Source organism: Chiloscyllium plagiosum, unplaced genomic scaffold (assembly GCF_037043375.1).
Source record: "Chiloscyllium plagiosum isolate Xiang-an unplaced genomic scaffold, Cpla_swu_hap1 HiC_scaffold_15, whole genome shotgun sequence".
NCBI classification, from domain to species: Eukaryota; Metazoa; Chordata; class Chondrichthyes; order Orectolobiformes; family Hemiscylliidae; genus Chiloscyllium; species Chiloscyllium plagiosum.
The window spans coordinates 41,468,522-41,494,897 of record NW_028270153.1 but is presented as its reverse complement, the minus strand read 5'-3'; the positions used below and the strand labels follow the sequence as shown (position 1 = coordinate 41,494,897).

At 38.4% G+C, this 26,376-nt stretch overlaps 1 protein-coding gene across 2 annotated transcripts in view; it reads left to right on the top strand.

Annotated features, from left to right (window-relative positions):
* Positions 1–26,376, top strand: part of LOC122560076 (cadherin-4-like) — a 673,208-nt gene that overhangs the window by 633,293 nt on the left and 13,539 nt on the right. For both annotated transcript variants that reach the window (XM_043710292.2, XM_043710293.2), the window contains 2 exons: positions 2,558–2,791; positions 2,877–3,016. In XM_043710292.2, coding sequence (XP_043566227.1) covers positions 2,558–2,791; positions 2,877–3,016 — 374 coding nt within the window. The remainder of the gene's footprint in view (positions 1–2,557; positions 2,792–2,876; positions 3,017–26,376) is intronic.

Below are 26,376 nucleotides of genomic sequence, written 5' to 3'. Positions count from 1 at the left end.
TCAATAAGCCATAGGTTAAACTTTATTATTATAAAGTGTCTGGAATACTAGTTTCTGATGCAATCTCAAATGTTATGAATGTGTTAATAACTGTCGAGATAAGATGTCCAAAAAAGTCTGAGAAACATGAAGAGATCTAATTATTCTTGTGAGTTACTACTCTTTGGAATACTAATATCAGGCTCAATGTTCCAGCATGATCAAACAAGCAAGGTAGCTGCCACAGCTTGCAGTTCATTACTCGATGACCATAGACATGTCATTTTATGTTCTGCACAACAGGTCCTCTGGTTATAAAATCAGCTGATCCATTTTTACAGTTTCACTTGCAGTTTATTTTGTTTTGCTGACTGGTTTGGGAGGAAAGTAACAAGCCTTTTGCAACGCAATCAAGATAACATTAACAAATTGGCTGTACTAATAATAACCTATTAAATAAAGATTTGTTTTGCCCAATATGCCCTTAAACCACCTGAGGAGTTCAAAATGCAAATACTGTAAGTTTAAAAACTGAATTCTCAATTACGTTTTTGATACTAACTTTAAGCTGCTCGTCTGTATGTTAAACATTTGTTAATCATGTTTTTAAACAATAGAAATATTTCCCCTCAATGTAAAGTCATTGGACATGTGTTTTGAGATACAGAGACAATCCTTTGTACACTTAATGAAATGGGCATTTATATATTCTATTAGCATACAACATTAAGGCTGTCTTTCTGAGTACAAGTCCACTTGAACACTCAAACTCTTGAAAACTAAGCTTTATCAAGTAGTATTTGCAAAAATAATTCAAGCACATGTTCTTTTCAGAGTATTCTATGTAAACATACATTTTGAAAGATACTATAAAATCTTCAAGGATGTATGGTGGGAATAAGAGACGACATTGTCCACACTAGTTTAGGTAACTTGAACGTTTTCTAATAATTTCATTCTATTTAGATAGAATACTCTGAAAAGAACATGTGCTTGAATTATTTTTGCAAATACGACTTGATAAAGCTTAGTTTTTAAATGAGTTTGTGTGTCCAAGTACTCAGAAAGACAGCCTTAATGTTGTATGCTAATAGAATATATAAATGCCCGTTTAAATATGACACAATTTAATAGACATGAAATTAAAGTTGCTTATCTATATGTTAAACATTTGTTAATTTGGCATTGTGATATTTTTATACAAAATACATAATTCCCCTCAATGCAATGTCATTGGATACATGTTTTGTGGTACAAGGAAAATCCATTACATGAGTAATGAAATATGCATACATTAATACATAAAATTATTATTGCAGAATAAATGTTGGTAATAGATTAAATAAATAATCAGATATTCTGTACAAATAAACCTTTTCTTTGCCCTGTGGAATGATAATGTGTTTGAGTTTGAAATATTGAGCTGAATCTTCCGAGAAGTGGCAATCACAGTTAGATTGTCACTTTGCTTCCTTTCACTTACCCTGCTCTGATGCAGGCTTCTTGAAAAACATGAAGTATACCTGACCCTGGAGTCTTCGAGTGCAGCAGGATCAATACTGGAGGCCTAACTATACACCCCTTTTATGCAGTGGTAACTGCTAAATTCTGGGGTTTAAAGGTCCAAACCCTGTTTACCAAACTCCCATGAAAGGTAAGTACCTAAGCTAAGTGGGCAAGGCTGTCAGCAGAGTAAGATGGTAAGGTAGCAAGTGGGTGAGAGGAGGCAAGGTAACTAATAGTTGGGTGAAATACTGGGGTAGCAGGTAGTGAGTGTGGGGGTAGGGTCACAAACAGTTGAGAGAGTAGAATTCATGGCAGGTAGTTGCAAAGGTATAATGACGGGTTAAGTGGATAAGGGAGTAGGATAGCAAATGTGGGTCACGTGAGTGCATGTCACTGGGTGAGGAGGCGTTATGGGTGCCAGCTGTGGATGAGATAGTAGAGTGGATCACATGTCAGGAGGTTAAGTTGAGCAGGTACAGTCTTGTGTTGGGCATCAGTCCAGGTGGTTTTAGCCCTATTACGTTATGAGTAATTGGTGAGGGTACGTGAGTTCTGTTGTATAGTCACCCAAGAGTGAGAGCAGGCTTTAATCCTCTGAGACACTGTTCAATTGACTAAGTTGGAACTTTCCAAAGTCTCCAACTCTAACATATATTTGGGGACTCTTTTGCAGGGTTTCAAAAGCAGGGTAATTGCCCATCAGGAGTTTAAACTTCCTGGACAATTACCATGTAGTCAGTGTTGTCTGGAGACCAGAATCTAGGCCAACATTAATAATAACAGTCACAGCACTCCTGAGCTAATTAACTGTTGTACTGAGACCCTGACAATTGGTTCCTCAGCTGGAGTATATTGAGTATCTTGTGGGTAATCATGGACTATAGTCATTTCTTCCATTTGTATGAAGAATGATCTCTCCTTATATCTAGTTTGTGTGAATTGTAAATCTGTCCTGCTTATGATTTACGATCACTGCTGAAATGATCTTTTTTTTTAATTGAGGAAGAGCTCATTGAATTGTTCATGGAGTATTGAATTCCTTTTGCTTTCTCTCTCTCTCTGTATTCTTCAGGGGACTCTGCTCAGCTCAGTTTGAGGATCGGCTTCCTGGTCGCTGGTGTATACGATGTTCCAATCATAATTACAGATTCTGGTAATCCTCCATTATCTAGCACCTCTGTCATTAAAGTGAAAGTCTGCCCTTGTGATGAACATGGAGATTGTACAGCTATTGGTGCTATTGCAGCCGCTGGATTGGGCACAGGAGCCATTATTGCAATCCTTATATGCATCATCATTTTGTTAAGTAAGTATTACAGTGAGAAGGAAATTACTAAATTGCTATCTGTATCATGCTGATAACATAATGACATACTTGTAACTTTTTTCAGTCTTGGTCTTGCTGTTTGTGGTGTGGATGAAACGCAGAGATAAGGAGCGACAGACAAAGCAACTTCTGATTGACCCAGAGGACGATGTCAGGGACAATATTCTGAAATATGATGAAGAAGGTGGTGGTGAAGAGGATCAGGTGAGAGTACAATTTGATGTGCCTTATTCATTCTCAGATACATTGATTGTACCCTCCACATACTATCAGCTTCACCCACAGGGAAGCATCCATTGTATATACAGTTAGGACAAGACTCTCGGGGCTTCTCAAACAAAAAGGCCATCGTTCAGAAAAACTTAAAAGAAAACTGTTTAAACTCAGTCTCGCATAGGAAATGAAAAGGGTTAACAACATTTGTTGAGTATATCATTGTCTAACATAAAATTGTAATTTTGATATTTCTAGTTCATTGCATTTGTTTAAAGATCCACTGAAATAAAAGTTTATCGGAGTAAAATAATTACGCTGCATTCAGAGAAACACCTACATTTGACCTTGGCAATACTTTTACTGAAGCATATGCGCTGTATTTTTAAACTGATTTTATTATCCAACTAAAGCAGTGAACTATTGCATTTCTGAAAGGGCTGTGTGACTAGCATGTTACACAGTGGTTTATTGCAGCAATGAATCATTACATCTGAAAAATATTAGGACTACATTTTAATTTATTGACTACTATTGCCTCTAAAATAATACTGCATTTTTTCAACAATTATAAGAAAATTCAGAATGTATGATGAAGACTAATGCAACAATAGCTTCATGTAAACAGCACTGTTTTTTTTTAAAAACCACTGACAATATACGCTTGGATAGCTGACTATGCTCTTGTTTTAGTAAATAAATGGCCTAATGGTTGCTGAATTTTGATGGACACCTGGGAGATAAAAGATAGGTTGGTAATTTACTGACTTTTTACAGATGAAATGAAGCAATTTGTAGTAAACATAAGGTTAATTGTTTTCTTCCTAATTGATGTAGTGCTATTTGATGACATATCTTGGATTGATTGTACTTCAGAAGTACTCAAATGGCAACAGTATGGGTGGAGCTCACTTCAAGATTAAGTGATAGAAATATAAATGAGAGGTAGTGAGAAGTATGGAAAAATCATCCAGATTGAAAAGTTTTGGAATAGATAATTGCTAAAGAAGGCCCCTTGCAAATAAAACTGAAAAGTATAACCAGCCCATCAAGTCCAGTCCTTCCAGACATAATGCTATTTTCTGCCAAGCTCGGAGAAGCAAAAGGTCTGTGGCTAATCAATGATAACCTCTGGAAAATTCTTCAACCCCATTAAAGCAATGCAGCAAACTTCATGAATTGTAATAAACTCTGCATTTTATTTTTCTCATCTGCCATGAAATGGTGTTATGGACTGAGGCTCTGAATTGTAACAGTTCCTTGGAGTTGTGTGCCTCATTGAAAACCATGGGAATTCCATTCTTTAAAATATCTTAACTTGCTCAACATATTCATATTCCTTCTTTAAAAGCTGCATTGATAATGGTAGCTAATTAAATTTGCCCTAAAATGCTTAAGAAGAGAATCAAATAAGTCAATGCCAATCAGCTTCTGCTATACATAATTTATTTGCAATGGAAAAATTATTTTTGCAAAAACATTTTAACACAACGTAATTACTTTGCATGAAGAGTTATAATTTACAGTAGTCTCAGGATTGTTGGATCTGCAGACCAAGAATAGCAATTAAACTTAGATTGGAAGGTAGCAAAATCTGTTGAAGTATATTATAATTGTGATTTATTTTTTGATATCTCAAAAGCTTATGCTTTGAGGAACTATTTTTTCCAGCAGCTTTGTGTGGAGACCATCGAGTCAAACTGCGAAACATCAGTACTGACTAATTTGTAAAGCTGTAGAGTGCTCATCTCTTTTTTGGGCTTTTTAATGAATGAACTGATGTGATTTTCTGTCAGAGACAATGAAAACTTGATTGAGATCCATACAAACATCAATCTGGAGAACAGGCTTATTATACTAGAATGAATAAACTAACCAGATGATCAACCTGCAGTAAGCAATTAAACAACTTTACAGATATTTCTATGCAACTATTATTAGACCAATCGGAAAGATAGTTTTGAAAACTGAAGACCTTCTTTTGGAACAGTGGTAGTTTGCCTACCCCTGTTCCAATACCCAAAACCCCATGGGAAAAACTAGTTAAAAAGTGCTGAAGGACCATTTACTCTCCAAGAAGCTTATCATACTAGAACTAATAATGTAACCACATGGTCAATCTGTAGTAGGCAATCAAACAATCTTAGAGAAATTTCCATGTGAATATTATTAAACCAATTTAAACAGTAGTTATAAAAACTGATATCTGAACAGGTTATTGAGAAAAATAGGTTTTTAAAAGCATAAAAACTGATAACTGGGCTCTTGTGGTGCGGTGGTATTGTCCCTAACTCTGGACCAGAATGATAGTGTCCAAATCCTATCTGCTCCAGACATAACATCTCTGAACAGGTTGATCAGAAATAATTTTTAAAATAACACTAGTGATTAGATTGCACAATTATGCAGCTTTTGTACACTAAGGGTTTACTCACATGCATAAATAAGACTGTGATGTTGATACTGGTTGACAATCAAGACTCCAATTCCAATTATTTGAATTAACCATGGTAGTAAACTTGATTAGCAGCATTATACTAAAGCAATGCATTCTTGTTTTCATTTTCTTTCCATCAGAAACACAAATTTACTGACAATTACATCTAAAGGCAATCTGACACACTGTGTATAAAAAAAGCCTGCAGATAATTTCCTTTGCCAAAGTTTCAGTGTTGTCAATATTTAGTTTAAAAAGCTTGGCACGGACACCATTTGCTTCCAAAGCAAATACAACTACTCCGCCAAGACAATTTTAACATTGCTGATTGTTACTGAAAAAAAAGTGTGAAAACACATTCATTTCCCAGATATGCTGTATGCCTCATTTTCTTGTTGAATTTGGACACCACCATTCAATAGTTCCTTTATGATTCAGTTTGAAAATATCCAAAATTGTCATTAAATTTTGCTAAGATGAAAAGTAAGGTGCATCATTTGGGGAACAACTTGAAACTACAGTGCTGAATTTAAATTTGGGGAAAAGCATAAATAGGAGAGAATGAAATAAAGGCCATTTTATATTCTCTTCAATTTTCTTATGATTTTTTTTTCATACACTTTCTGAGATTGTGAATAAAAATTGGTTTCCAAGGAATATAATGATGAGATCAGTTGCCAATGGTAAGTAAAGATACAAGATAAAAATAAAAATTGCTACAAAATGACATTATACGGGATAAAAATCGATCAAGAGGAGGTACCTAAAATGTTGAGAGAAGGATTTGCATTTTTGGATCATTGAAATCTCTTCTGGGGTAGAAGTGACCTGTATAAGAAGGATAGATTGCACTTAAATTGGAAGGGGACTTTTAAACCTGTAAGGAGAGCGGGTGGGACCCAGGGAGATACTGAGGAAAGAGATCAATCTGAGACTGGTACAGTTGAGAAAAGAAGCGAGTTAAACAGTCGCAGGGACAACGCAAAGAACAAGGTAGGACTGATAAATTAAACTGCATTTATTTCAATGCAAGAGGCCTACAGGGAAGGCAGATGAACTCAGGACATGGTTAGGAACATGGGACTGGGATATCATAGCAATTACAGAAATGGATTGTATTAAGACTCCATAATAGTCAGCAGGAAATTGAGAAACAAATTTGAAAGGAGATTTCAGTTTTCTGTAAGTATAATAGGGTGGTTATGGTAGGAGATTTTAACTTTCCAAACACAGACTGGGACTATGATAGTGTTAAGGGTTTAGATGGAGAGGAATTTATTCAGAGTGTACAAGAAAATGTTCTGATTCAGTATGTGGATGTACCTGCCAGAGAAGGTGCAAAAGCTGACCTACTCCTGGGAAATAAGGCAGGGCAGATCACTGAAGTGTCAGTGGGGGAGCACTTTGGGACCAGCGACCATAATTGTTTTAAAACAGTGATGGAAAAGGATCGTCCAGATCTAAAAGTTGAAGTTCTAAATTGGAGGAAGGCTAATTTTGATGGTATTAGGCAAAAAACTTTCAGATGCTGATTGGGTGCAGCTGTTCACAGGTAAAGGGACGGCTGGAAAGTGGGAAGCCTTCAGAAATGAGATAACGAGAATCCAGAGGAAGTATATTCCAGTTAGGGTGAAAGGAAAGGCTGGTGGGTATAGGGAATACTGGATGATGAGAGAAATTAACGGGAGTTTGGTTAAAATCCAATAATTTTTGTGGACTGGAGTTTGAGGGATTGTGGATACCTTTTTTCTTAAGTGGTAGTGACAGCACAGTGAAACTTTTCTTTTAACATGGCATTTATTGAGGGCCACGTGTCTTGTGAAAACTGTCCATTACTGCAAATGTCTTGGCTTATGACTATCAAACTGTAGCTTTTATTTTGGGAACTGTTTGGGTTTTTCAGTTGGTTACTAGCCTGAGGAAGGAAAAGAACTTCCTAGCCCAGCTGTCCTCTTTCTGAAACGCCCTTTGTTGTGGGTTTCGTGTGATGCCTGGGCCCAGGTCTTAATGAACCTTCATTGATTGGAAGAGAAGTCTGGAATAAAATCCTCAATACTGATTTTCCCAAGAAAACTACATTGGCAAAGATCTCAGAGACCTCTGCCTGTGTTTCATGACCAGCATGTCAGACCAACTGCCATTGAGAACCTCAAATTCTTCACCCTTGCGAACAAAGTCTTACTGCCCAAAAGTGTTTGCCTCACAAAACAAATCTCTGCAGATAGAAATCCATATTTTACCTTTAACCTGTGTGTATGTGTCCATTTGTCTGAGTATTTTGGGTTATTAGAGGATGTGAACATTTATATTTTCGTGTTATAAACTGTATGAGTTAAATGGTTTAGCATCTTTTTTGAGTGTTTTTCAGAATAAGTCAATAATTTTTTTTGTAACAGGAAACTAGTTGCTTAATCATTTTATTTTAAGTCTAATGTAGAGCAGCACCAGGCATATGGTATCTGGTGTGTCTGAGCTGATGGGAGGTGCATGGGCAGGCAGTGAGCTGTCTGGTACACCTGCCACAAATAATCCAGTCTGGAGTAAAAGTTTACTTTGACGTTCTGTCTCTGGCTTGCCAGTATGTGACTGCCTCCATGAACAGTTTTATGGAATTATGAAGATGCAAAAATAGAAAGTATAAAAGTCTATGACAGCTGCCATAGAGACCCTAGGGATTGTCATGTCAGTTCACTCCAGAGCTGCTCAACATCCAGTCATCTAGTTTCCCCTTTGCCTCTATCAGGTTCAGCCAAGGGGCTTGTACCTGCATCTGCAGGAGAACCTGGGTAGGTGCAAGAGCTGTCAATATCTTGCACAGCCAGAAGACATCCACCAATGTTATCTGAGGTGAATTGCAATAACAGTCAGCAGAGTTCCTCAAGCTAGGTACAGTGGCAAGATAGGAAAAATGAATGAAAGTTGAAGATTGAAATCCCTGAAGGGCATTCCAGCATTTTGTTCTATATCATTCTAGTATGATTTTATCTGCTAAGGCTTCAGATTGTGTCTACTTCCATTATAGCCATCCTTGAAGGATACAGATCTCCATGGGTTTTTACATGTGCATTGTCTGGAGCTGTGCCCAATACCCTCAGCTGCCAGTCTCTGCTGTCTCTTGGGAAGAACATGATCTCAGAGAAGTAAAATTGTTAGCTCCAGATGAATATGGATAGTAGCTGAGAGCACTGTGTAGTGTTGTGACTGAGATGAGAATGTGCTGTCTTTCTCCAGTCTCACTACTCCATGGTTCACAACAAAAATGTAATTATCCTAGCTGCTTCCTGAAATGGTCAATCATTCATTTTATTTTACAGGCATCAGTTTTGCTAACAAATTTGTTAAGGGATTCTTTATCAAAGGTTCTTGGAAATCCATACATTTTATATATATCTCTATATACAACATCAACTATGATGCTTCTGTCTGTCTGCAAGAATGTGACAGAAAAGGGAATGGATATCTATCTATCAACATCATTGGTGTTACCATTGACTAGAAGTTGAATGGGCTGAAGATGTGTTGCTGGAAAAGCACAGCAAGTCAGGCAGCACCCAAGGAGCAGGAGAATTGACATTTCGGGCATGAGCCCTTCTTCAGGAATGAGGAAAGTGTGTCCTCATTCCTGGACACACTTTCCTCATTCCTGAAGAAGGGCTCATGCCTGAAATGTCGATTCTCCTGCTCCTTGGATGCTGCCTGACCTGCTGCGCTTTTCCAGCAACACATTTTCAGCTCTGATCTCCAGCATCTGCAGTCTTCACTTTCTCCCAGAAGTTGAATGGGACCAAGCATATAAATACAGTGGAAATAAAAGCAGGTCAGAGGTCAAGGATTTGGAGGCAAGTAACTCACCTCAACGTTACAGCAATCCCAGGGTGAGGTTCCCTCATATATTATGAATCTCGATGGGATACCCTAAACTGACAAGCTCCCAGGAGGAGGAGGTATTACCAGGTTCCCCTTCTTTATTCACATCTCGCCTTGGTTGGTCAGAACAAGATTAATTTGAAAATGATCCTTTCTCTTATGGCAGCTTAAAGTGCTCTTTCTCCTCCATGAAATCCAATCTTCTAATTTAATTCAAAAAGGGAGAGAGGCAAAAGTGCCAATTAGCCTAACAGTTATTATTGGAATCAATTGTTAAGGAAATAATACCAGAACATTTGGAAAATCATAATCTAATCAAGCACTGTCAGCATAGTTTTACACAAGGAAAAACATTTAATCGAGTTTTTTGAAGAATCCTCAACCAGCATGGATAGAGAGGAAGCAGTGGACATGTTATATTTGGACTTCCAGAAAGCATTCAGTAAGGTATATCACAAAAGGTTAAGTCATAATATAAGAGCCCACTGTGTTTGAGATATTATTTTGGCATGAATAGAGAATTAGCAGGAAATAGCAAGTGGGGATATAGGGCTCTTATTCAGGTTGGCAACTTGTAACCAGTGGGGTTCCACAGGGATTAATGCTGGGAACATAATATACAGTACACATTAATTGCTTAGAAACAAATGTTCTGTAACCACATTTGCAGACAAAATTAGGCAGAAAGACAAGTTGTCCAAGATATACAAAAAGTTTGCAGAGAGATATTGATAATGAACTATGTACAGAAGTTCCTCAGGACTAACCATCTTCAGCTGCTTTATTAATGACCTTCCCTCCACCATAAGGTCAGAGTTAGGATGTTCACCGCTGATCACATGACGTTTAGCACCATTCATGAATCCTAAGATACTGAAGCAATCCTTGTTCAAATGCAGCAAGACCTGAATAACATCCAAGCTTCGGTTTACAAGAGGCAAGTAACATTTGTGACTCATAAATGTTAGACAATAACCTTATCCAATAAGGGACAATCTAACCACTGCTCCTTGACATTCAATGATGTTAATTTCCCCACTATCAACATCCTGGGGGTTAGCATTGGCCAGAAACTCAAGTGGACTCACCATATAAATAAATCACAACAAAGACAGTTCAGAGTCAAGTGAGTAGCTCACCTCCTAACTCCCCAAATTCCATACATCATCTACAGGGCACAAGCCAAATTGTAATGAATACGTCTCACTTGGCCAGATGAATGCAGGCTTGAGGCTTGACACCATGACACAAAGTAATCAGTCTGATTGACACCATAGTCACAAAGATCCATTCCCTCCACCACTGACATTCAGTCACATCAGTGTGCACTATCTACAAAATCACTGCAGAATTTGTCAAAGACCCTTAGACACCACTTTCCAATGCCATGAGCATTTCCATCTAGATGGACTAGGACAACAGGTACATGGGAACACTACCACCTGCAACCTCTCCTCCAAGTTACCCATCCTGACTTGGAAATATATCATCTTTCCTTCAGTGTATTTGGATCAAATTCCTATGTTTCCTCCCATTGCATTTTATGTCAATCTATAGCACATTGATTGCAGCGGTTCAAGGCAGTTCATTACGACCTTCTCAACATGAATTCAGGAGAGCAATAAATGCTGGCTAGCCAGTGATTCCCAAGTCCCACGAGTGAATGAAAGAAAAGGGTAAGTAAGTGGGCAAAATGTTGGCAAATGAAGTATAATGTAGGAAAATGTGTTGTGAATTTTCGAAGGGCAAACAATAGACAGTATTATTTAAATAGAGAAAAACTGCAGAATGCTGCAACACAAAGGGTCTTGGGGGTACTTTTCCAAGAAATACAGAAAGCTAGCACAGAGTTGGAGTCAGTAATCAAGAAGGGTAATGGAATGTTTACCCTTATTTTAAAGTGGTTGGAGTATAAAAGTAGGAACTCTTACTGCAACTGTACAAGGTGCTGGTGAGACCGCATCTGGAATAGTGAGATCAGTTTTGGTCCCCTTATTTAAGAAAATATATCATTTCGTTGGAGACAGTTTATGCCCGAAACGTCGATTCTCCTGTTCCCTGGATGCTGCCTGACCTGCTGCGCTTTTCCAGCAACACATTTTCAGCTCACTCAGATGATCCCTAATTTGGAGGGACTGTCTTATGACCAAAGGCTAAACAGTTGGGATCCTACTCTTTGGAGTTTAAAAGATGAGAGGCGATCTCATTGAAACATATAGAATTTTTAAGGGGCTTGATAAGGTAAACCCTGAGAGGATGTTTCCCCTGATGAGAGTGTCTCGGACTAGAGGGCTTAGTCTCAGAATAAAGGGATGCACTAAAACTGAAATGAGGAGGAATTCCTTCTCTCCTAAGGTTGAGTGTCTTTGGAATTCCTTGTCACAGAAACTATGGGGGAAGAGACCTTGTGTATATCTAAAGCTGAAGTAGATAGATTCTTGATCATTTGGGGAATCAAGGATTACGGGGAAATGGCAAGAAAATGGATAGAAGGACTGTTGGATCAGCCATAATCCTACTGAATGGTGGCACAGGCTCAAAGCATACTCTTGTTCTTATCTCTTACAGTTTTATGGTCTTAATTCAATCTTTACAGAACTACAAAACTTTAGAGCAACAGTCATTAATTTTTAAAACTTGAATTTTGTAACATTTTGCTGTCCTTTTTTAATGCTTTCAGCAATTATTGCATATTGAAGAGAAGGTTCTTCAACAATTGGAGGTTGGTCAGCTCAGTTGGCTAGACAGCTGGTTTGTAATGCATAGTGATGCCAGCAGTGTGGGTTCAATTCCTGCAATGGCTGAGGTTATCATGAAGAACTTTCCTTCTCAACCTTTTCCCTCACCTGAGGTGTGCTAAGCCTCAGGTTCAACCATCAGCATTTTCTCTTGTGAAAATAACAGCCTTACAATGACTTTATCTTTTATTACTCTCTAACTTCAATAAGAAAATTGAAAAGAGGCTTCAGTGTCACTGATGTGACATGCTTTCGCCACATTCCCAAAAATTTAGATTCCCTCTGCTGGATATTAAATTAGATTACTTACAGCGTGGAAACAAGCCCTACGGCCCAACAAGTCCACACTCACCCTCCGAAAAGCAACCCACCCAAGACACCTTCATCGAACACCACAGGCAATTTAGTACGTTCAATTCACCTAACCTACACACTTTTGGACTGTGGGAGGAAACCCACACAGACACGGGGAGAATGTGCAAACTCCACACAGACATTTTGCCTGAGGCAGGAATTGAACCCGGGTCTCTGGCGCAGTGAGGCAGCAGTGCTAATCACCATGCCGCCCCTTTCTTCCAACCTCTCATTTGAGTGGCCACTATTGGCCATTTGTATGAGTCACAGTAGGTTATGTGACAAAGAGTGAGGAATCAGTCCACATGACAGCTTGTTTTGATATGCAGTTCTCTCCAGCCAATAAAGAATAAAGGGATGCACTAAAACTGAAATGAGGAGGAATTCCTTCTCTCCTAAGGTTGAGTGTCTTTGGAATTCCTTGTCACTGGACAGTTACCTAATACCAGGAAGCAGGGGGAGGGAACAATGATGATGAGGCGGAGGGGTATGTTCATAAAAGTAGAGATTCAAAGTGGTTCTTGATTCTGGAATAGTAAACATATTGAATAGATGCATGCTTGCCACAATTAATTTAAATATAAATACATTTGAGGTTGAGCATGTTGGTAGAGTGATAAGAGCAACATGTTTTACTGGAAAATGAGGATCTACATGGGACAAAAAGGCTGGAGGATTTAGAAGTATAGATTAAGGTTATTAAGATTGCAATATGATACTGGGGTTGTTTTCTGGAGGGACAGATTGAAAGGCATTGAAGCTATTTCAACATCTGTAGAAGCAAGGTTGGATCACATTTCTATTATGAAGAGTTCATGTCTTTTAATCATGAAAAGGATACAGGTGCCCAGGAGAAACTGCAAAAATAGATTTACAAGGATGATACCAGAAATAAGTGATTGTAGCTTTCAGGAAAGACCAAACTGATTCGCTAGAAAAAAATAGTATGGTGTTACTTGATAGAGGACTTATGAGTTTGTGAAAGCTTTTGTTAGGTTAGACAGAGAGAATGGTTCCACTTGTGAGGGAGACGAAACTGGGGAAATTACATAGATTGCAATAAATATTTTCATTTGAAAATTTAGGAGCTATTTCTCCACCGAGAGTATGATTATAATATTGAAATTGCTATCAAGTAATAATTGAAGAAATAGTATGAATGTTTTTTGAAAGCTAAGCTAGATAAACACAAAGAAAAAAGAAATGGAAGTGTAAGCTGATCAGGTGAGATGAAGAGTGTTGGGGGTCGGCTTATGGAACATAAATATTGCCATTGATCCATCGTTATATTTATGTATTGAGCACTGTGTAATTCTTTGTAATATTCTTGATGTGGATGATTCACTGGATGAATTCACTAACTGTTGAGAGGTTAAAATAATGTGTTTTTTGAAGTATTGGCGAGCAATTCCCAATAGAAACCATATGTTAATGTAAATAGCACAATTGGAATAGATATTAATAGCTTTGCACCATAAATATATCAATGAAGTAGATAATAATAGAACTTGGAAGCTCAGAGGTACAGAGGGAGCTTGAGGTGCTTGAAGGCCCTGAAGGCGACAGTGTATGTCAAACAGGTAGTTAAGAAGTTACATGGGATACTTGACTTTATCAGTCATGGTGTGAATTATAAGAGCAGGAAGGTTGTGTTGAAGCTGTACAAAACCTAGGTTCAGCCTTAGCTGGAGTACTGTGGGCAGTTCTGATCACTGCACTATATAAAGAATGTGATTGCATTGTTGGGAGTGTAGAGGAGGTTCACCAGGATGTTGTCTGGGACAGAGCATTTCAGCTCTGTGGATCAGCTCGGGTTGTTTTCTCTGGAGCAGAGAAGGTTGAGAGAGGACCTGGGCGAGGTGTATGAGTTTATGAGGGGTCCAGAAAGATGGATAGAAAGCAGCAGTTCCCTTTAGTCAAACGGTCAATAGCAAGGTTGGTTGGGGGGGGGGTCATAATTTTAAGGTGAAAGGCAGGAGTTTAGAGGGGATTTGAGGAAAGATGTTTTCACCCAGATGGTAGGAATCTATAATGTGCTGCCTCTGAGGGTAGTTGAGGTGGAAAACCTCACAAACTTTACAAAGTACTTGGATGAGCACTTGAAATGTCATAGCATTCACAGCTGTGGCCAAGTTCCTGAAAGTGGGGTTATTGTAGATATAGTGTAGTTTTTTCTCAGTGCAGACTCGATGGGTCTCTTTTCTATTGTATGCTTCTATAATCCGAAAGATGCAAAAGTCCAATTTGATTCATCACACATTCATTTGCTTACTCTTTTATTAAATGTGGTTGACTTTTTGGTGGTTCTCTTAAAATATTTGTCACAAGTTCACAGAAGACCTTCATCAACCTCTCATAAATAGAATAACTATCTTTACTCTGCAGTTTCTGCAGATCCGCGAGAAATATTACAAAGAATAATTGGAGGGATATTTGTGGAAAGTTAACTCCTTTGAGTTTAACATTGAATATTTAATATGTTGCATGGTGTGATCTGGAAATTCATTAGGAGCTCACATTCACTGTTATGGTCTTTCCCTATCGAAATATACAGATGACTATTATTTTTGATCCTTATTTTAAAAAGTCTGTCTTGATTTCTGAAATTGTGGTTCCAAAATTCAGAAGACATGTGGTTGTGAATATGTTATTTCCATTTAGTGTTTACAAATACTTGAGAACTGGAGAAAGCTAAACAGTAATATCTTACAAGTGCTTGTAAGTGGAGTGAGTACTTAGAAGAATTCTTTATGGCTTGAGTGCATACTAATTAAGCCATCCTGATCCAAATGCTACAAGAAAGCTCTCAGCTAATTAGATTGTTTCAGCAGCAGGCTAGATAAATGTAATTTAAAAAGCAAAGTCCATTCATTTCTCTTCTGGATGCTTGAGTAATTAATGAGTTTATTCAGTGAGGTTTAAAGAACCCAATGTTGTTGCTCAACCAACCACTATTTTGTTTATTCTCTGTTTATCAACAGGTTGTATTTATGTAGCAGCTTTAACTTAGAGAAAAAAACATCCTAAGGCACTTCCCTCAGGTTTAAAAAAAACACTGAACTGAGCCAAACATAACATTTGAAAGTTTTGCCAAATATTTTGTCCAAGGTGGATTTTAGAAAAGACTCTTTAACAAAGGATGAAGTGGATTGGGGAAGTGTTGAGCGGAGAATTAGGAGTGTGACCTTTAAGCTGAAATTACCAACTTCTTTGCTGGGGTTAATAAGGGGTGAGTTATAAAGGAGGGACAATGCTTAGAGAACAGGGAAGTTCAAAACATTGGAGGTGGTACAGAGATAGCAAATACTGGTATAATGGAGGGATTGAAAGACCAACATGAATGTTTAATGTTTGAGCTATTGGGAAGGTGACAAAGAACTATTACAAGTCAGTAAGGAGAGAGCTGTGATGAGCCAGTGGCAATGTAAACAAGATAGCAGTAGCAGAATTTTGAACAAAAGTTTTGGTGAGGTGAGGTTAAATGAAAGGCTGGCTGGAAAAGTCTGTTTGGAGATTACAAATATTAATGAGCATTTCATCAGCAACTGGGCAATCTATAGGCTTAGCTGTTATCAGTGATGGAGAGGATACGGTGTCAGAGCTCAACTCAGATTCAAGTTCAATCCATCAGGAGCCTTGGCAGAGAATGCATCTTTTGAATTCAGTATTCGGTTGGATGATTCATCTGAGGCTGGATGTTATTCACTTAATCTGGCAGCACTGAGGCAGTGGGGAAGTTAAAAACAATAGTAGATAGGTAGAACTGGGTGTCATTGTATGAAAGCTGGTCAAGTGGCTAACATCACAGAGAGTCAGGATGCAAATAGGGAAGAGGAGATAACCAGAGAGAAACCTTTGGTGGACCTTCAAAGGTAACAGCGTGTGGGTTGAAAGTAAAGACACCATTACAGATGTTTTAGCTATGATTAAGTTAAAAATCACTCAACACCAGGTTATAGTACAACAGGTTTCTTTGGAAGAACCAGCTTTTGGAGAGCTGCTCCTTCATCAGATGGTTAACCAACCACTGATAAAGGAGTGGCGGTCTGAAAGCTAGTGCTTCCAAAGAAACCAGTTGTACTATAACCTGGTCTTGTGTGATTTTTTTTTAACTTTGTCTACCCCAGTCCAACACTGACTCCTCCAAGTCTTAGCTACGACTGAATTTGCATAAGTGGAATCAAATTAGGACAGTCTTACTGGACTGAAAAATAGAGAAGCAATGAAGGAGGATAATTGGAATTTCCACGATTTATATTGGCAACATTACTAACATGTTCCTGCAAACTGCCTCTGTCTGAAGCTCATTTTTCTTTCTCCAATTGACTGCCTATGTCTTTGGAAAGACGGTCCAATTAGAGTATGTTCACAGCTCCAGACTGAAACCTGGATGATGTGTACTTCCCCAGGAATAATACATCCAATTAGTGTAACTTGGATTACAAGGCTTTTGCTTCCCTGTGCTTCTACACTTGGAGTGATATCAGCAATTAGCTGTGGATTTCAGTAGTATCTAGTTAACAACTCCAACTTACATCGTTCTTTTCAGTCAATGTACTTATTTAACTTATACCTCTAGGTCATCATACCAAATTAATTTCCAATTAACAGCCTTTCTCAACAAGTCAAAATTGAGAGAGACGATACTGTTGGATTGTCCTAATTAATGTTGTGAGAAGAATTTGTTGCATCAGCCTTCCACTCTTAAACTTCAAACAAAGAAAATTTGTTACATTTTGTCCAGTATATGTTTATTAATAGGTGACTGTAACACCATTTTCAATCATTTACATGCTATTAGCAGGAATAAAGTGAACTTAGAGGGTCATTTTAACGTCTGCAGCTCCCAAAATGCTTCCTCGACTGAAACTTTGATCACCTACCCGGGCTCATTTCCCAATATCAGGTCTAGTAAGGCCCCCTCCCTCATATCCGCATACTGTTTCAAGTAACCCTCCTGCGCACACCTAACAAATGCTCCCCATCCAAACCCCCTGGCACTAAGGGAGTCCCAATCTATATGGGGGTAAGTTAAAATCACCTGCCACAACAACCCTGTTATTTTCACTTCTTTCCAGAAGAACAAACTTGAACAGTGTTTCAAACACAGATAGCAATGAAGAGATGTCAAATGTGTGGGAAAACTCAAGGAGTAGATTCCATTCAACTGCTAATACCCTTGATGCAGCCACGTTGCAGCACTGTCCTGAACGGACACAGAAAATGACCAATTGTGCCACCTTTTGATGCTCTCATTCTTGAGCTCTTCCACATTGCCAGTTGTCATTTGGGTTTGTAGTATTGTGATGTTTAATCACTTGGCTACAGAATCTGTTACTGCCTCCACATTTATTGCGCCTGCTATATTGGATATTGCCAGACATTTTTGGTACTTACACACTGTTGCAAAAACTTAATTAGACATTATAAATATCAGCCACTGTAAAATCATTTTACAGCGATATGTGACCACTTACTTTTAAGAGTCTACGTCCCTATATCTAAATGTCGATATCCATCACCTGAGGGAAGCAGCTTGCACACACATGATTTTACATTTCATTGTCCAGCTCTCAATGTCAGATTTAATATTCATACGAATGATCTCACACCTATGCTCTGAGGCTAATAGCAGAGAAACCTATTGCAAATATTTCACTTCAAACATTTGCAAAACACCAGTTTGACCTCAACTGGACTGCAGCATCCAGTTCTGTACATCATATATTAGGATGGATAGCAAGGCTTTCGAGTGAGTTTAGAAAAACGACCACAGCATTTTTCTCATGGAATTTTCAATTAGGTTGAAGGTACGTTGGGGAAGTTGGAACTGTTCTCCTTGAGGAAGAAAAAGTTGAGATGAAATTTGATAGAGATGCTCAAAATCATGAGGAGTCTAGACAGTGAATACAGGTAGAAACTATTTCCATTAGTGTAAAGATCAAGAACCAGAAGGCCAAAGTCATTGGCAAAAGAAACATTGGTGATAGGAGGATAAAGTTTTCCAACAGGTTTATTTGGAAGTACTCACTTTCGGAGCGCTGCTCCACAACCACCTGATGAAAGAGCGGTGCTCTGAAAGTGAGTGCTTCCAAATAAACCTCTTGGACTATAACCTGGTGTTGTGTGATTTCTAACTTTGTACACCTGGCTCCTCCAAATCATGTTTTCCAATCAGGAGGTGCTTATGATCTGGAATGTATCGCCTGGAATTCTGATGATGGAAAGTTCAACTGAAGCTTCCAAAAAAGGAATAATATTATCTCAAATGATTTGCAGAGATATAGGGAATGGACAGGCCGTTGCCATCTCTTCCTCAGAGATAAAAAGTAATGACTGTATGAATAGGTTCTCAAAACATTCTCTAAAGTAAACACACTAATCATTAACTTATGTGCAGTAGGAGTAATATTCTTGTCTTGTTCTATCACATTTTACAACTAAATGCTGTAGTTTACAAGTTTTAAACCTATCAATCTATGTGTAACAGTTCAAGTCCACGTTCCACAGATGCTTAAATTTCTTTCTTTTATGTGGATAAGAATTAGTTGTTCATGTCTTCTGATATCGGTCATATCCTTTCTCCTATTGAATACATTTCAGTGTTTTCAGTTCCTTGTTTAAAAGATTTTCAAATCAGTTCAGCCTGGAGAATTTTATGAAGTCTGTTACTTGAAGACAATCCTTGCGACTTTAAAGTTTTAGGTGCAAGTTGTAAACGATAACGGAATCCTTTCTTTTTTTAGCTTCGATTCCCTACAGTGTGGAAACAGGCCCTTTGGCCCAAAACATCCACACCGACCCTCTGAAGAGTAACCCAGACGTATTCCCCTACCCCTATATATATATCCCTGACTAATGCACCTAACTCTATGGGCAATATGTCCAATTCACCTGACCTACACAACTTTGGATTGTGAGAGGAAACTGGAGCACCTGGAGGAAACCCACGCAGACATGGGGATAATGTGCAAACTCCATACAGACAATCGCCCGAGGCGGTAATCGAACCTGGATCCCTGGCACTATGAGGCAGCAGTGCTAACCACTAAGCCACTCACTTCCTCCCATTTCTTCCTCTCATTTATTCCTCTCATGTTGCTCTTTTTTTTGTTTTTTAGAATTCAACATTAATTTGTTAACAAAATATTGACTTTTAAATATAACCAGTGAGCCATTTTATACAAGTTTCAACTCAGCAACTCTGTTCTATTTTGATGGCTGTAGGTTCTTTTATTGTCTAATTTGTTAAAGAATGTCTTAGTCAAATAAGAAGCCATGAAGACAGCCTCAAATATGCTCTTGGGTTAACCTCACCATACTGCTCAGTATTTGTAACATTATCATTACTGTCCTATTTTGGTACCATCACCTTGATGCCTTGTTATGATCTCTCTACTTTAATAAGTTTGTGCAGTTTTGGATTATTTGTTACTTTAATTAGACACTCAGCATGTACCTCTTTTACCTATTATGTCATTCTAGCCATTTGGTTTGTCTCCAGCACCACCTTATTTTTAATTATTTTGCAATTATCTCTCTGCCTCAGTTAATTGCATTATAGGTCATCCCCTTCACTTACTATTCAGCTGTAGACACTTTACCTGCAGCGATAAAAACCTGCAGAGAATTTATTATTCAGACTATCGACACTCCACTCACACTATTTGTATGATCTTTTGATCTCTCTGCCTATTGATCTCTCTGCCTATAATTTCTGGGCCTGTGTGTTTTTCCTCACTTCACCTGACGAAGGGGCAGTGCTCAGAAAGCGTGTGATTTCAAACAAACCTGTTGGACTATAGACAAATAATTGTTCATTTTTCTTTCTACTTAAATGTTGGAGTCTTTTCATTTTCATTTTTATTTTTAAATTTGTTTAAACTTTATGCTTCATATATTTTCACAGAAGTAGGTTTAACATTGTCTTTCATGTGTGATTTTTGAGAAGATTTGTAGCTCAGGTTGAGATTCAGGTTGTAAGTTTGCTCCCTGAGCTATAAGGTTTGTTTTCAGATGTTTTGTCATTATGCTAGGTAACATTAGTGAGCCTCCAGTGAAGTGCTGGTGTTATGTCCCATTCTCTATTTATGTGTTTATGCTGGGAAAGCAATAGGTGGTTGAAGGTAAGGGAGAAGGTGATAGGTCAGAGGGGGCAGTGATGGACGGGTCTGGAGGGTGCTGCTGAGTTGGAGGCTTGGGATTGGGATAATGTGGTGGGACAGGAATGAGGAAGCTGTTGAAATCCACGTTTATCCCATGTGGTTGCAGGGTCCCAAGGTGGAATATGAGGCGTCGGGTGGTAACGGTTTGGTGGTGGAGGCAGCCCTGTACCTGCATGTCTTTGATGGAGTTGGAGGGTGGGTTGAAGTGTTCAGCCTTGGGGTGGTTGGGTTGGTGGGTGTGGGTGTCCCAGAGATGTTCTCTGAAACAATCTGCAAGAAGGCATCCTATCTTCCCGATGTGGAGGAGACCATACCGGATGCAACAGATGCAATAGATGACAACTCTGCCGAGTCAAACAAATTTTTATCATCCTCCCCAACAGATTTTAACAAAAGCCTATGTTTTCCAAAGTCCAATGAGCTTGCCAGTTCACTTTAATCTTTTATCATTTCAATAGATCTTGTGGCATCGTCCAGAGGCAGCATACACTCTCCCCCAGGTTATTTAAGATAAGAGCAGCATAATCAATGGATAATTTGAAAAGCATTCCCAAAGTAACAGACCTATTGACTAATGGGTGGCTTAAATTCACTTTATGCAATGGAACAGGTAGATAATTTCATAAATTCCTGTATTTTTCACTTTTGTTCAATGACCTCTTTGCAGTATTTTGTTAATATCAGAGTTTGAGCCAAAGATTTTACTGTTAATACATCTGATAATCACACGTCTCAGGTTTATTTAGTAATTAAAAGGTTTTTTTTCCAAAATCAATCTAAAGTGTTTCTATATTCTTGAGGTTTACTTTTCCCAGCCTGGTAACTGTTAGCCCTGGAACTGTCTTTCATGGTATACTCTGCTGAAAAGTAGGTGAATTTTACATTTGAAATACTCGACTTTGATCTTTTTAACCTGAGCACAATTCCCCCCCAATAAGTCTGCAGAATCAACCAGGGATGCTTTTAGCTTCTTACTCACTCTCAGATCCTGCCCAAATTGCCAATGTCTGAGAGTTTCATGGAAATTTTAGAAATCTTTCCGCCCTCTTAGCCCATCTCCATAGCAATATGAATCATATAGGTTTTTAAAAAATTCATTCACAGGATGTAGATGCCATTGGCTAATCCAGCATTATTGCCTGTCCCTAATTGCCTAGAGGACAGTTAAGAATCAATTACACTGCTGTCAGTCTGGAGTTTCATGTAGGCCAAGCCAGGAAAAGACAGCAATTTCTTTCCCTAACCGCCATTAGTGAATCAGATAGATTTTCATGACAATTATCAACAGCTCATGGTCACCGTTAGACTCTTAATTCATTTTTGTTATTATTGACTTCAAATTCCACCATCTGCCATGGAGGGACTCGAACCCAAATCCTCAGAATATTACCTGGAGTCTCTGGGAATATAGTCTTGAGATAATACCGCTAGGCCATACCGGTAGCAATGTAATTAGATAACCTTGAGATCCTAATTCTCTTTTACATTGGAAGTCAATGGACAATTTAAATGTAACTGTTCTGGAACTGCCAAGGCAGATTGACCTGCAGTTCTTGCTGACCAGCATGTCATCTTTCTGGTTCTTAACACCGGCTGTAAGCCCCATTGACTGCCAATCGGGTGCCTGAGTGCCGAAAGATCCAGCAGGCTTTCACATCTTGACCTTGCACATCCTTTCACTTCACCAGAATTGACAATATTTGGACCAATGTGAAAATGGAGAGATTGGAGAAGAAAAATTTGCAATGTGACAGTAAGAGGAGGTTCTGTCAAATTGAAAAAGGAAGGTCAATCTTCTTCATGCAGCATTTGGCAATACATTTTACACTTTTGTGCTCCTGGTACAGAACTTTGTGTGACTGAAGCACGTATTTGGAAATTGGCTTGGAAGTCAGTGCATTTAATTTGTAGCCTGTGCAATTTTTTGTTCAATTAAGTGGATTTCAAATGAGGCATGCTTGGTGGAATTCCTGAAGTGTCTTATTTGGGTGAATTTTTTTTTGTATTTTATAAGTAAAAGCTAAATTCAAATCACTATATATCACCAAAATCTCCAGCTGTGTTTAAATGTATGACTAACTAGGCCAAAGGTAAGTATTAACTGAATAGGTGAAATACTTTACTGTTAAATAAATAAATGTTACATGAAAAGATCTGACAGAAAAAAATGCACAAAATGTTATTTCTATGAACGCATCTCCCATAATATTGCTCAAGGTGTGCCAGAAAATGCACTGAAGCATCTCACCTGAAGGATAATAGCCAAATATGATTGTAAGATGACCTGGTTTTTAATTGGTACATGTAAAGCCAATCTCTGGAAACTTATGTGATTAAGTAATTTTGCCTACCTACTGCCAGGACTTGGGACATCTGCTCAGGGCAAGACAGGAACTTGGCAAAGGAGGAAGAGGATCCAATCATTATGGTCCATGTAGGTATAAATGACATAGCAGTACAAAGAAAGAGATTCTGCACAGTCAGTATGAGGAGCTAGGTACCAAATTATGAAGAAGAATTTCAAAGGTAATCATCTCTGCATATTACCTGAGCCACATGCAGAGGTTGAGGGGTGACGTTATAGAGGTTTATAAAATCATGAGCGGCATGGATACGGTAAATAGACAAGGTCTTTTCCCTGGGGTGTGGGAGTCCAGAACTAGAGGGCTTCAGTTTAGAGTGAGAGGGGAAAAGTTTAAAAGGGACCTAAGGGCAGAAGGTGGTGCGTGTATAGAATGAGCTGCCAGAGGAAGTAGTGGAGGCTGGTACAATTACAGCATTTAAAAGGCATCTGGATGGGTATAAGAATAGAGGGATATGTACCATGTGCTGGCAAATGGGACTAGATTAATTTCGGATATCTGATCAGCATGACGAGTTGGACCGAAGCGTCTGCTTCTGTGCTGTACACCTCTATGACTCTATAAATGGGCAAAGGGCTAAATAGATTTAGAGATCAATGCATGGTTTAAAAACTGGTGTGGGAGAAGTGGTTTGCTGTTTGTGAGGTTTTAGTGCTGGCATGGTCAGCAGGAATATGGATGTGAGTTTACAGTTCGATCAAACATGTCTTAGTAAATGGTGGAACAGACACAAGGGGCTGAATGGCCCACTTATGCTCCTGATGTATCTGTTACTTGGGATTCATTTCATACCATCTTGATCCAAAGACCATACATTGTTTTGAATGCTGGACATTATTTGTTGCTATTTTATTTGCTTATAGACATTACAACGACAGGCAACACAGCAGCTTCAACTTTAATTAATTTTCTGACATAGGATCTCTGATCTCAAATACTCCACTGACATTCATACTTAAGCCTGTTCCTAAGAGGGTGAATTTTAGCTGTTTTAGTTGTGCTCAGTCAGAGTGGGTTAGCACATCTCTGAAATGCTAGGTCATACCTGAAGTCAGTATAGGCAGGTGAATTGGTTCGGGGATTCCACCTAATTCCCTAAAATAAGAAAGGGTAAGAAGAATTGGCAGCATCACTGGAGATAATAATCATTCCAACATTTAAAATACCCATCAAGCAATTGCAGTTAATGCAGCAAAGGTTATATCAGCTGGCATGGAAAACAGTGATGATGGGTGCAAATGGGCATTGATTGATTAACTGAGTCAAGGTTTTTTAAAAAAAGATTTGAGTTCACTGTGAAGCATCCACATAAAATTTAAATCGTTGTATTTATTTTAAATGGCAGTAAGCTAGAAAATATGGAGAGTGTGAGAGAGAGACTCATAATACAAGCATCACCAAAAGCTAAGGAGCAGGTGCAAAAAAACACATTTAATGAATTATTGGCCGTTATCTTGACAGACATGGAATATAAAGGGTGAAAGCTGTATAAATAATGATATAAAACTCAAGTTTGATCAGTCTGGAATACATTGCCTGAAATGGTGGTGTAAACAAATAGATTCAACAGCAAAAAGGCAGTTGTCTTCTACCTTAAAAGGAAAAGAAAAAAATCATGGGACTATGGGAAACGATCAGAGGCTTGAAACTAATTAGTAACGTCATCAGCATTTGCAAATTGGGTTAAAAAGCCCTTTATGATTCAATGAATCCATTTAGACGACTGTATTCAGGTCAGACTGAACTTCCAGAAGGATTTATTAGTCTTGCAGGCAACACACATTCACAAGAACAATACTTGGCCAAAATAAGTTAAATCATGAGAGCAGTTTTCATAGCCTTGGCTTTCTTTCAGTATAGAAGATGAAACAGTGGTCTAATTAAAATGTCCAAGGTAGTTGTGGGAATTGATAGGAAGATGGAAATCAATTCTTCTGGTGGGGAACAAGGTGTAGTCACAAAAAACCCAAAAGAATGTGGATGCTGTAAATCAGAAACAAAATCAGAAATTGCTGGAAAAGCTCAGTAGGTCTGGCAGCGTCTGTGGAGAGAAATCAGAAACCCTTCTGAGGGTCACCAGACCCAAAATGTGAACTCTGATTTCCTTCACAGATGCTGCCAGACCAGCTGAGCTGTTCCAGCAATTTCTGTTTCTGATAGTCATAAAACTTACTGACATTGCCCCTGGCAAAAATGAGGACTGCAGATGCTGGACATAAGAGTTGAGAGTGTGGTGCTGGAAAAGCACAGCAGATCAGGCAGCATCTGAGGAGCAGGAGAATCAACATTTCGGGCAAAAGCCTTTCATCAGGATATCGTCCTGGGCAACTCTTCAAACAATAGGTAGGGAAATCTAGAAATATTTTCCCTAAAAGCCTTCAGAGACTAAATCAATTGAAAATTTCAAAACTGAGATCACAGAATCATAGAAGTCTTATGGCACAGAGGTTATCCAGCCAGCACATTATGTCTATACTGGGTCTCGAAATGAGCTTTGTGACTCAGTTCTATTCTCGTGCCTTTAGTTAGGTCACTGTACCATGACTGAACTGGAAAAGCTTGCTGATAATCACTCACTGTTTCACAAGTTGTCTCTGATACCCAATTAAGCCTCCAAGATGATCAATATACATGACTGACTGCTATTCAGGACAAAAGAAATTCACACCAGGTTTCATTATTAGCAAAAAAAACTATTACCAGTACACATTCCTTAACAAATGATAGAGAACAGAGAAAGGATTGCTAACATATTACTTCGCAATTTATGTTATAGCCCTGTAAACTCCGAGTGTGCGTGCATACTCATTCAAAAGTGAGAAAGAATGTGACCCATTATGGGTGACAAAGTATAAACAGGGAAAACAAAATTCTGAAGGTCAAATGTCCATATCGCAAAGATGGGTTGTGTCATCTCTCTCAGTTCTTTTAGCAATGATAACTGGCTGTTGAGTGCAGAGTAATGGTTGTTTTTTGATTTGATAGATGATCTGATGGAATGTTTTTTCTTGTATTAGAAGTAATTTTTTTATTAGTATCTTATTTTTCTGTCTTTTTACTTGATGGCTTTGGATAGTTGTGGTTGCATTGCTCCTAACAGTGTGTAGCAAACTGCAATTCAACTTATTGCAGGGCTAGAATCAGGCTGTTTTCCTTAACTCAAACCTCTGATGCTGCTCTGACTCTAGAATGTAAAAGTTACATAGCTTCAAAAGCAACATTGTCTTGTACTGCGAAAAAATGTGCACCATTTGATTTTTCAAATTGTGATGATGCTGCTCCTTTAATAAAGTTATGTTGTCATTGTTTTTTTTTTCATGAGGTCATAAGAACCCAGATTCCATGAAGTCTGGGTTTGGATGGGTTTTAGGGCCAATTTGATTATAGCTAACAGATACTGTCTCAGTCAAAAGTCCTTCGAGTTTGG